The 12,543-nt window shown below is 32.9% G+C and overlaps 2 protein-coding genes across 2 annotated transcripts; one reads left to right on the forward strand and one right to left on the reverse strand.

Annotated features, from left to right (window-relative positions):
- Window positions 1-3,638: 3,638 nt before the first annotated feature.
- LOC100265230 (uncharacterized) lies at window positions 3,639-5,468 on the reverse strand. The gene has a single exon (XM_002272886.4). The coding sequence runs from the start codon at window positions 4,742-4,744 to the stop codon at window positions 4,196-4,198; it is 549 nt and encodes a 182-aa protein (XP_002272922.1). The 5' UTR covers window positions 4,745-5,468; the 3' UTR covers window positions 3,639-4,195.
- A 5,146-nt stretch (window positions 5,469-10,614) lies between these two features.
- On the forward strand, window positions 10,615-12,078 carry LOC100248063 (peroxisome biogenesis protein 7). The gene has a single exon (XM_002272846.4). It carries the CDS (start codon window positions 10,630-10,632, stop codon window positions 11,836-11,838), a length of 1,209 nt encoding a protein of 402 aa, XP_002272882.2. The 5' UTR covers window positions 10,615-10,629; the 3' UTR covers window positions 11,839-12,078.
- The last annotated feature ends 465 nt before the right edge of the window (window positions 12,079-12,543 follow it).

Here is a 12,543-nt window from a genome sequence, read left to right on the forward strand (position 1 = left end):
GATCAAAGTGGCTCAAACAATGAAGATAAAATGGGAGGCAAAAAGCCCTTCCCTTTAGTGATTTTTTCACATCAAACCTTTTATATTTTGCTTAGACCCAACCCAAAGTCAAAGCAAGTAGATGATGGATGAAGGGTAGTAGAGAGATGGGTCTACATCAATGGCTGAATGTAAAAAAACTAAATGCTACACATCCTTAGTGGTTTGTGGGAGTGGTCCACTCAGTGGGATACTTGGAGATCATTCAAAAAGTTATGGTGGTGTTGCAGTGTCCAAGCGCTTTAGATATAAAGGCACTTTCTAAAGGATTTATGTCTAATTCCAAAAACAAAGAGGAGGTTAGTTGTGCACATTTTGCAGGACCACTCCCATCTCTAAGCTATTCAACCCTTACATCAATGCATTATTTTTGGCTAGTGGACCTCCTATTTGATTTTCTATCTTCATTTCATGCTCACATTGGTTGCTTTTTCCATTTGTATAAGAAAAAGTAACTTAAAATATTCACATGTGTTGATTCAGCATGATGGAGTTGAGCAGCATCCAAGTTTACCATTTTTGTATAGTTTTACAGATGTGAAAGTACCATTTTTCCCGGGGTTCATAGGTACTTCTTTGGCACCTTGGTTTTGTCTGTAAAATCATACAAAAATGGTAAAATTTGGTGGCTACTAAATTGCATCTATCAAACTTTCGATCATTAACATAAAAAATGCATGAAAAAAATTTAAAGAATAAATGAAATTAGATACAAAAAATGATATTAAAGTACAAATTAATAAAATCAAAATATATAATAACCGATATAAAACAATGAGTTCTAAATGCATACGTGATAGACACAATACATTTTAATAAACGTTTCTTTGAAAATGTAGCAGAACTCGAGAAACCTTCTATGATTAAATTTTTAGAACTCTTTATGAGAGCTCAAATCTTGAAGTGTTGATCACATTCATAACAATCAACATTAAGTAAATCAAGGTATTATCAGTAACAAGATTCGAACTTAAAACCATGTGCATCTAAGTAAGACCACACCTTTCAATATTATCTTGACCAATTAGGTTTTCCATGAACAACTATTACTTACATTTTTCTATGATCCACCCTCTAGCAAAACCCTAATCCTATAACTTGAAATACCTTTTTACACTTTTATCTTATCCACCCTTCAATACTAATGAATAATTTTGGTTTTCTATTTATCCAAGATAATTTCACATTACTGTCGCCTAAAGCCTAAAACCCTAGTGTCGAGTTTAAATAAAAATGATGTGACTAAATGTAGGAAGATTTGAGGCCAACTATGATTGGGAACAAGTCAATATTCAATATTCCACGTACTATATAATACATAGCAATCAAAGGTTAAAGTTAATTAATAATAAATCACTTGGGCTTGGTCCATAATGTTCATTAAATAGATGAAAGTACGTTTAGGCTCATTCCCTAAATAGATAAAAAGCATGTCGGCAAACCATATTTTAAAATTGAAATATTTTTTTTTAAATAAAATAAAAAATAAATAATAAAAAAAGAAGCTGAAAGAATGATAGGTTTGGTAAGGTGACAAAGATCATTAGGTTAAGAGTATATGGTCCCATCTGCGACTGGCTGTGCCGCGGTCGACATTCCATTTTGTCCAAGGTGTCATTTCTAGAAATTTAAAAAAGGAAAAGAAAAAAAGATTAGGTTAAAAACTTAACTTACATAGAAGGAAGGGTGCATTAACTATTAAAATTAAAGGTAAGGCAGATGGGAAAAGATAAGACAAGAGAGATCAAAGCTAAAGAGGGAGACAACGACCCCTATAATGGATGCATGGTGAGGGGCGCCGTCTGAATCATTACTTCTTCCATTTCCCACTTCCACTTCTCTTTTTATAAAAAAAAAATTTCTAGTAATCTACACCACATAAACTATGAAGAAAATCTCTTTATATTTTGAGCCATTCAAGGTATGGGTCGATCTCAGATCAACCAATAACTGCCCAAAAATGTGGAGAAAATTCAGGTGTTGTAGCCTTGTAGGATGCGTTTTTTATTTCCTTTATTTAAATATATATATGAAATTTTATTTTAAAAAATATTTACAGACATTCTAAATATTAATATATTTTCAAAATCAAGTTAACGTATGAAACTTTACTTAGGTAATTCACATCTTCTCATATCTGATAAATATTCAAGATACATTTAATTTATGAAATGAATAAAAATAATAACATGGAATATATATTATTTGTTCATATTTAAAATACAAATTATATCATATTTTAATATTTTTTATTTTAAAATGATAAAAAAAAATTATGTTTAATAATATTTAAATTTTATAAATAAATAAATATATATATATATATATTATAAATATTTTTTTAGTTTTTTTAATTATAAATTTAATTTATAAAAAAAATAAAAAAATTGATAAAAATAAAAATTATAATACATGAAATATGGATATCTTATGTCTTTAACACAGGATTCACGTATTTTATATGAAAATAATATAAAAAATGATAAAAGATGATAATATATTCATTATTTATCCCATTTCATATTTAATTAGATAAGATAAATAATAAAATAATTTATTTTATTTCGTTACTAATCAAATATGAGATAGAATATGATATTTTATTTCTTATCATATCTTATATTATATATAATCAATCAAATATAACCACTACATAAAATTTTAATATCCAATAATATGGTGGTCAGAACCTAAAATTCAACCTCTAATTACATGAAAATATAAAAATATGGAGCTAAAATTTCTAATCTTCTCAATTCGAGAACAAAGCAAAATAAGCATTCTTAAAGCAAAATGGGCTAACCCGACCCACTTCCATCTGACAATAGATTAAATAGCAATGATATGTGGAAGGAAGGACCTTTTCATAGGGCCCAGAGGGAGTGGAAAATAAGAACAGAAACGCATCAGAAGATAGGCCTTTGTCAAAACTCAAAAGGATCAACAACTATTCCTTCATCCATAGCAGATGAAAAAGGTCAAACTCTACTGTATTCACCTTTATAGGATGCTATTGGCATCATCTAATCATCTCCAAAACAACAAAATACTTAAAGACATATGCCCACTTGTTAGTGCAAGCTAGTAGGGCATTATCCTAGCTATATTTGGTGGAAAAAGCTTTTGTGGGGACTATTATTCTCATCTACCTTAAAGCCACTTTGATCACCTTAATACCAATTATAACTACCTTTTATTATTGAGCCCATACAACAAAATACATGATGGGTGGGTCTAGGTTTTTTTATTTTTTATGGGTTATTCATTGGATCATGGATCAAGGCGAATCCAACATCAATTTTATGACTTTGATCAATAAAATAACACTCTAATATTTAATTTATGAATTAGAAAAATGAAAAATAAGAAATAAAAAACAAAATTGGGTATATCAATTTCTCTTTTGGAAAGAACTAAAATAGACGGAAAGGGGAAAAAAATTGACAGTGAGTAACATAAGCATTACATTGGATATTTGGATGGGGATTAAGGGAGGAAAGACGAACAGTTGATGTGGCTTGTGAGGAAGCTAATCATTTTCCTTAATGGAAATCATGGGGCATTATGGTCATTAGTTTATTCAAATGGCGGTATAATCATCGCAGCAAAATCACCTTTCAATATTATTCACACATACCTGCCAAACACAAACACTAACAACTTGGATCTCTCTTTCTCTCTCTCTCTCGATAACATTCTTCGTCTTCTTCTTCTTCTTCTTCTTCTTCCTCTCACAGAACAAAACAAAAACTTCCAATAAATCTTTCTTCTCTCTTCACATTACAAAATTACAGTCCCCATAAATAAATATATGCACTTAAGCGAACTTGAATGAAGCTCAAAAAGGCAATCCCAATTCTGGTGACTGTGACGCAAATTATGGCCGGCTCCGGTGCTGAGACCCTACAGGAACTGTTCGTGGGCATTCAACATATATAATATTCAAGCCCTCGTAGGACTTTTGCATATTATTCTTCTATGCTTATGTACAAAAGAGAAGGGAAGAAAGGGAAAAAAAAAAGAGGAAGAAGAGGTGGGTAATCTTTTCTTTTAAAATATGAGAATGAATCATGAGGAGGAGGAGGAGGAGGAGGAGGAGGAGGAGGAGGAGAAGAAGAAGATGATGAAGAAGAAGAATCATAAATCACCACATATGTCACAGATCACTTGGTGTCTCGGAGATGCTTTCTAAATGAGGCCTCCACACACCCACACGCCCCCGCCTTCGATCCCTCTGTGTTGATATCTTCTCCGAAAGGATTTCACTCAAGTACCGATCAGAAATGAGAAGGTTTGTCATTGATATGGTGTTGTTGGCGGTGTTGCTGTGGTGGTGGTGGGTGTTGGTGTTGTTGCTTTCGGAATCTCTTCTCTTCTTCCGTGTCGACGATCTCGATCGAGTCTTTTCGGGTGGTGGGGGGATGGGCATGAGAAAATAGATCTTCCCACGTTGGAGTTCTGCGTCGGGAGGCACCACCACTATCTTTGGAACAACCCCTTCTTCGGATGAGGAGGAGGGTTTCTTCAATACGTGCTTCGGATGGGCTTTCATGATCTCGCTGGCTGTAATGGTGCCACTGATTTCTTCAACATGGCCATTGGAGTGTACTATGCGAACAACGTCGAGGGCGCCGCATGGAAGAATGCAAGAGATGCAGCACCTGATGGTGTTCTTCATGGCTCCTTCTCTCTCTGCAACTCTCATAGAGAGAGAGGAGGAGGAGAAGAGGAGATTGGAGCTGAAGAAGAAACAAGTGGGGAAGGAAAGAGAAGATACATGAATGAGGATAAAAGAGAGAGAGAAGCCTCTTTTCTTTTCTTTGCCTTTTTTTTCTCCTTTACCCCTATCTCTCCATCAGAGCTATGGGAGCTAGAGAGTGGGCATCAATCAACTAAAAATGTTGCAACAAATGATGTTTTTATCATAGCTTTTTCCCTGGCCTTCCTTTCTTTTTTTAAAAATTTTTCTGCCTTTGTGGGGAATTTCTCACTTGCTTAGGATGAAATTCATGGCATGAATAATTGCACCTCACTCTGTACTTGCCTTTTGGTTTCATCATTCAGGGCCCCTATCTCCTCCTCCTACACCAAGTTCAATAATTTGAGTTGGGTTTGCAAGGTTGGGGGCTTATGGGTGACACATGTTAGGCCATGATTGGGACTTCCAAGTAAGCAAAACCAAGACCCTCCCAAGGGTGCTTAGGACACGTGTTTCAATCTCAGTGCAGACACTTGTCCTGAGGCGATTGATTCACCCCATTAAGAGTAGGTGAGGAGGCAATTAGGGTAGGGTCCTGAGAAAAATTGAAAGAGAGAGGGAAGGGGGGGAAGGTTTTGTTTGGAATGTATCGGGTGAAGCAGGGTGGGAATGGGGCATGGGGAGATCTTCTTTTGAGAGGAGGTCATGATCTTTCAATATCCCCAAGCAAGATCATGTGGGTTGCGGATTTTCATTGGAAAGTGAGGTGTGATGGACTTTTCTTTTTTTTTCTTTTTTTTTTATGTAACTTTATTTTGCTCGAGTGGGTTTTTTTAGGGTTTGTGAAGTGCTTTGACTCCAGTGAATATGGGCCTGTCCATTAGTCTAAATTACCAATAACTCTTGCAACCCCACAAGTCCTTGGGGCATGTGTTTCCTAGCAAACACTGCCCATTTACCAAATACAAAATCCATAGAAAACGGCTATGGTTGTTTGAACTGTCTTTTTAACTTACATTACTTATGCTTTTCTCCCCATGTAAAGCCTCAAATTCAAAAGCAAGATCATGACACCCGGAAAATCACTCATCCTCATCTCTTCAAACCCAGTTATGTTTGATTGATTTGATGTGTATTTATTGATATTCATATGGACCATTCGGTAGTGGGTCCAATTATGGATTTGATATAGAAGAAAATAAGGTAGTTAAAACTGTTTAATTTCGTTTGATCTTGTTAATTTTTGGTTATGTCCCATCCAAACTGTGACCCACCCATTAAATGGATCAGATGTAGATGTTAGTGGGCAGCATGTGAGGCATGGAGAGGAGGGTCCATGGAGAGACGGGTGTTGATATTATATTTGCCCTCTTATCATTAAATCTAGCTATTTTCTTCGGATTGCCCATTTTTCAACACTTAAAACAGTTCATCGCATCTTCATTTTTCACACAAATTTTTATTCTACCCCCAACCCCCAAACCCTCTTTGGTTAGAATCTGCGGTGTTGGAATGTGGGTCCTCCCACACCATACAACCATCTCATCCACAATGGAACTTTCTCTCTCTCTTTTTTTTCTCCTATTTGTGTCGAAATACCAGTTCAGACATTCCCTTACCATCTCTACTATTTAAATTCATATCTTTGAGCCCACCCACCTGCCATTCACCAATTTCAAATAATGAGAGGAATATGCATTTGGGTATTTTTGGTAGCTCAATTTCTAGCAAGTGAGTACATAGGAAAAGGACGGGAAAACATGGATTCTCGGGAAAATTGGAGCTACCTAAAAAGCACATGATCCAAACGTGTAATGATCCCTGTGGAGGAGCTTGATGATATCATATATACCTAGAAATTCTTTTTTTTTTCCCCTGCCAAAATGGCGCATTGGGATCGGACATACAACTTGGAAGTTGATGGGTTTTTTTTTTTTTCACCGTTTTGCATTCACACACTTCATACCGTGACTTTTATAAACGGAGTTTGAAAGTTTGTCGTATCATGACCTTACAACCACAATAAAGCCTAGGACCCTACTTTTTGTTGATAATAATTGCAAGGGTAAATATTCGTGGACAAAAGTATATTATTATAGTAGATTTAAACCATTTAAAATATTCTATGAATATAAAAAAATAAGTGATACTTGGTAAATAATTTTATTCATGAAAATTACCATTCAATAAAGTAGTAGGGTTACAATGGGTATTAGTCATTGCAAGTACCAATACACGTAAGATCATTTTATGGTGATTTTTTTTTGTCTCATATAATATTAATAAATACTAGCTTATAAAAGAAAATATTTTTTAATTATAACATTTTTGATATTTTAATATTTATATAATTATCTTAAGGATAATTTCACTCTCATCCTTTAAGGGTTTAGCTAAATAAAGCTAGTTTCCATAGTTTGAAAATTCGTCAAATATCTTCCTTATTTTGAATTAAAGAAACCGTGAGTAAAAATATCAAATAAGAAAGATAAAGGAAGTACTCATAAAATTTCATATCAATTGTGATTAAGTGTATTTAGTTAAAATCTTATAGGAGATCAATGAAATTAACCTATTAGTTTATTAGTTTCCATTTTAAGAAGAATTTTATTGATTTATTTTAGAAATATTTTCCAGAATCTAAATAATTTCTTATTGTATGATATTTATAGATATATTTTATTTATACTTTTAAATTTTAAGAAATAAAAAAACTCATGACTGTTTTAATTTTTTTTAGTTTATTTATATGAGAATGTAATTTTAATCATAATTTATCAAAAATTATGATGTCTTTATTATTTTTCATCTAAACACAATCACTAAAATATTCCTAGAAAAAAATTATTTTTTTCATAATTTTTTTTACCAAATAATACTAACAAATGCAAATTTGATTTATATTTCTTTTATCTTATTTTATATATTTTGAAAAAATATATATTTAATTATGTTTTAAAATTATCACAATTTTTTATTATAAGATATTAATGAACACTTATAAGAACATATAATTTTTTAAATCACAATATTTTTAAAATTATAAATATTTTATAATTTCTCTTCTAATATTTATTCTTATGGAGAAAACCATAAAATATAATTAATGTAATCTTCAAATATCATAATTTTATATGGTGTTTCACTAAAAAAAAATTCATTATTTTTTTTATGTGTGATACTAATAAAAGTTTTGATATTTTGATAATGTATTTTTTTTAGTTATTTTGGACCAAAAGTTCTAAAATATTATTAATAAATTTTAGAAATGGATTAGAAATTTTCACAATTTGTTTTATGATTTATAGTTTATATGTTATGATACTAGAAAGTATGAGCTTATTTTATTATATATTTTAAAAATATATATACTTTACTACTCTTTTAAATTATAAAATCGTTATAAAATGAGAATAAACCAAATGCAAGCTATGAAGAATAATAAAAGAAATATGTAATACCTTTAAAATTGTACAAAATAAAGGAGGAAATAAGAGAAAGAATGAGAGAACTTTCTTGCTTGGGGGTGTCTCTTATATAAGACATTAGGAGCCTTTTACAGGGCTTCGTACAAAATGACTTCTATTTGTCGTCTTTAAGATGGAAGTTCATAAATGAACTTTAATTCCATAATTCCATAATTAGTTGATGTGGTGGTCCTTCACCATTTCATTTATAACACTCACATCGGATGTTCACCATGTTAAAAGAATATGCTTCATGAAGGGGAGCATTCATGATAAGTTGTGGGTTGAATACATACTAAAACTACAACATGCATAATAACATGTCCCCAAGCAAAAGTAAGCAATTTGGTTTTTACTAGTAATGATTAAGTTATTAATTTGAAACATTTGATGAAGGGTTTTGTTAAACCATTTTGAGTATGAGTATGATCAACAAGATGCTCAATGTCAATCTCAATTGACATGTAGTAGTTAATAAAATGTTTAAAAAGTAAATTCATCGACATTATTAGATAATTTGGAAATTTTGCTCATAATGTAATTATTTGTACAAAGAACCTAGCAAAGACAACATTTATGTGTAAAATGGAGATAAACATATGACCACTTAATAAAGACATTTATAAAGATCATTAAATAACACGATGGTCCACATGGTGGGAGAATAGACTCATATGTCTTCATGTACTCTTTCTAGAAAGACTAATGACTCAGATATGACTTTAGTAAAAGATGGTTTAACTATCAGTTTTCTTTATGAACACGTGACACATGAATAATCATTGCCCAAAAGAATCTTTTTGGTTCTTTGGTGGATGTTTATGTGAGTGTTCTATTATTCAATGTATCATTGAAAATCTGGGTGACTTAGCTTATCATGCAAAAGAATAAATATTTTTAGGTCACTGAACTTTCGGTTCATGACAACATATGACTTAATGGATTTTATAATTGTATAATATGACATAAAGGAGAAAGCTAAAAGTTTTGTGCTAAAAATAACAAAAGTAATGCAAATATATTTTATATAAATAACCTCGAGTTTAAGATAAAGAAAAATTACATTTAAAGTAATTTATGCTGATAACATATTATAAAATGAAAATAAACAAAATGTAAGCTATGAAAAATAATAAAATAAATGTAAAATACCTTTAGAAGTGTATAAAGGAAAGGAGGAAATTAGATAAAGAATGAGAGAACTTTATTGTTTGGGGATCTCTCTTATAAAACATATGAGAAATTTGTTTTATAGGTTGCACACAAATGACTTCCATTACTCTTCTTTTAAGATGAGCAAATGGAAGTTCATAAATAAATCTTAAATTAAACTTTAATTCCACAATTTGTTAATGTGGTGGTCAACAAAAATATTTTAGTAACTTGGTTTAAATAATGTATTCTTTCCTTACTATATATATATTTTGTAGGATAAATATTTCAATTTTTTTTTTAAATTCTTTTATAATGTCTTATCATGTTATACTAATTAAGATCATCGATTCATAAGTGAACACATTTTTAAGACATAATTTTTTTTAATTTTTTATGATTGTTTCTAAATTTCTTTTAGAGATAAAAAGCTAGCAATTGTTTCATAATTTTTATATTTCTATAAACTCATTGTGTGTATTTTAAAAATTAATATTTTATAACTATTTGAGAAATGCATGGTTCTATTAGTCATGCATGTTTTAATCAAGTTACAACTTATGTGTATGGTTATTACTAATAAATTCTCATTACATATCATTTTAAAAATGTCTAAAATTAGTATATTATAAGTATTAACTACAAAATAAAATAAAAATTATTTTAATTTTATAATTAATATTTTAAAAAATTCAAAAAAAAAAAATTTGTGTATAAAAGTTGAAAGGATTTTATCAAATTGATACCTCAAAAACTAGTCTATTAATATTATTGTTATTAAGAAATAATAAAAAAAATTCTCTAATAATATATATATATATATATATATATATATATATATATATATATATATATATATATATATATATATACTAATTTTGAAAATATTATTTTCTTAAATTTGAAAACATTTTAATAATAAATATTTTTATTCAAATATAACAAAGTTGATGGAAAATTAATTTTTATTTTATTGTCAATTAAGCTTATTTGTCACGGTGAATAGGATTTATGCTCACATGGTGGAAATTCCCTTTTTGGAATAAAAATGTCTGCTACTATATTTATGAGAAAAATGCATTAATCATATGTTGTTAGTCCAAACGGATACTGCTACTATACTTATGGAAACTGCAAAACTGTGAGCTACTGTCATTGGTACATCAGGCCTAGTCTTGGGCTCATGTGTATTGGAAAACTTAACAAAAGCTAGGCCGCATTGATATGCAAAGGACTGAACGAGCCCAAGGCTGCAGTCTAGACCTCAAGTTCATGGACCCGCAGCTGTGGGCCTATGGCCAGTCTGGAATGCTGGTGTCAGACTGTTGCTATCCTTGTAAGCAAACAAACATCTCTACTGATCTCGGTCTATCGTTTCCTCAACCAGTTCAAGAGTATCCAGATCCGCAACCAGGGAGCGATTTACCCAGTAACCAAACAATCCCTATAGATAACCAGAAGAGAGACCCAAAAGAGAAGGAAAGCGAAGCAGCAAATCCCAATTCTCCCAAACCCCAAAAAACCAAGAAAATGCCAGTCTTCAAAACCCCATTCAACGGCTATGCCGTGAAGTTCAGCCCCTTCTACGAGTCCCGTCTCGCCGTCGCCACCGCCCAGAACTTTGGGATCCTCGGCAACGGCCGCCTCCATGTCCTCGAACTCTCCCCCGCCGGACCTATCTCCGAATTCGCCTCCTTCGACACTGCCGACGGTGTCTACGATGTCACCTGGTCCGAGTCCCACGAATCTCTCCTCATCGCCGCCGTCGCTGACGGCTCTGTCAAGCTCTACGACCTCGCCCTCCCTCCCGCCTCCAATCCTGTTCGCTCCCTCCAAGAACACTCCCGCGAAGTCCACTCCCTCGACTTCAACCCCGTCCGCCGTGACTCCTTTTTGTCTTCTTCTTGGGACGACACCATCAAGCTCTGGACTCTCGATCGACCCACAAGTGTCCGTACTTTCAAGGAGCATGCCTATTGCGTTTACTCTTCCGTTTGGAACCCTCGCCACGCCGATGTCTTTGCCTCCGCCTCCGGCGACTGCACAATCCGGGTATGGGACGTGCGCGAGCCGGGCTCGACTATGATCCTCCCTGCCCACGAATTCGAGATCCTTGCGTGTGATTGGAACAAGTATGATGACTGTGTCTTAGTGTCTGCTTCGGTTGATAAGTCCATTAAGGTGTGGGACGTGAGGAATTTTCGAATTCCGGTCTCTGTGCTCAATGGGCACAGCTATGCTGTTCGGAAGGTGAAATTTTCACCGCATAGGCGGGGTGCGATTGCCTCCTGTTCATATGATATGACTGTTTGTCTGTGGGATTACATGGTTGAGGATGCTCTGATTGGGAGGTATGATCACCACACCGAGTTTGCGGTTGGGGTTGACATGAGTGTGCTTGTAGAGGGGCTTCTTGCAAGTACAGGGTGGGATGAACTTGTGTATGTTTGGCAACATGGAACTGATCCGAGAGCGCCTTAAAGGGAAGTTTTTTATTTTGTTATTTCTTTTGAAATTGGTTCAACATTTTCAAAGCAGATAAGATCTTTTAAATGATAAATCTCATGCTTGAGAGTGGGGGTATTGTTGAGTACATTGTCAATCTATTACTTCTGTTGTGAAATAATTGGTAACTTTTGTTTTTGTTGAATAATAACTTTTCATAATAATCCCCTGTATATGAATTTTAATAAAATGAGGCCAATCTTGTTTCTTGGTTGAGTTCTTTGAATTCTAGGTTTGTTCCATGCTAAATTCATTATAAAATTTCTTCACCTTTATAGGTAGTTGCATTTGGGGCAATATTTTTCACTACATCTATTGTTCAGCTTGTCTTGTTTAACTAAGAATTTGGACTGGTCCCGATAGAATGAGTGTAGTATCTGAAGCCTATGCACGTCTATATGCTTTATAGTAGAACCAACCCAAGACACGGTGAATATCCTGGCTTGCATGGTTAGTAAAGCATGCAAATGTTGATACTGCAATTTTTTTTGTTTTATACACGATTTACAGATGCCACTTTTCCTGCTTTGTCTAAAAGGAAAAAAAAAATGCATTAGTGTAAACATTGAAGAACAGGAATAAAGAATTGACTATTGTTCTTAAGCAATGGGGAAGAATTACTTCTAATATTGTAACACAATTTCTTTTGCTAGAATGAGCATCATTTGGAAGTATGGTTAT

This window comes from Vitis vinifera, chromosome 10, assembly GCF_030704535.1.
Source record: "Vitis vinifera cultivar Pinot Noir 40024 chromosome 10, ASM3070453v1".
NCBI lineage: Eukaryota > Viridiplantae > Streptophyta > Magnoliopsida > Vitales > Vitaceae > Vitis > Vitis vinifera.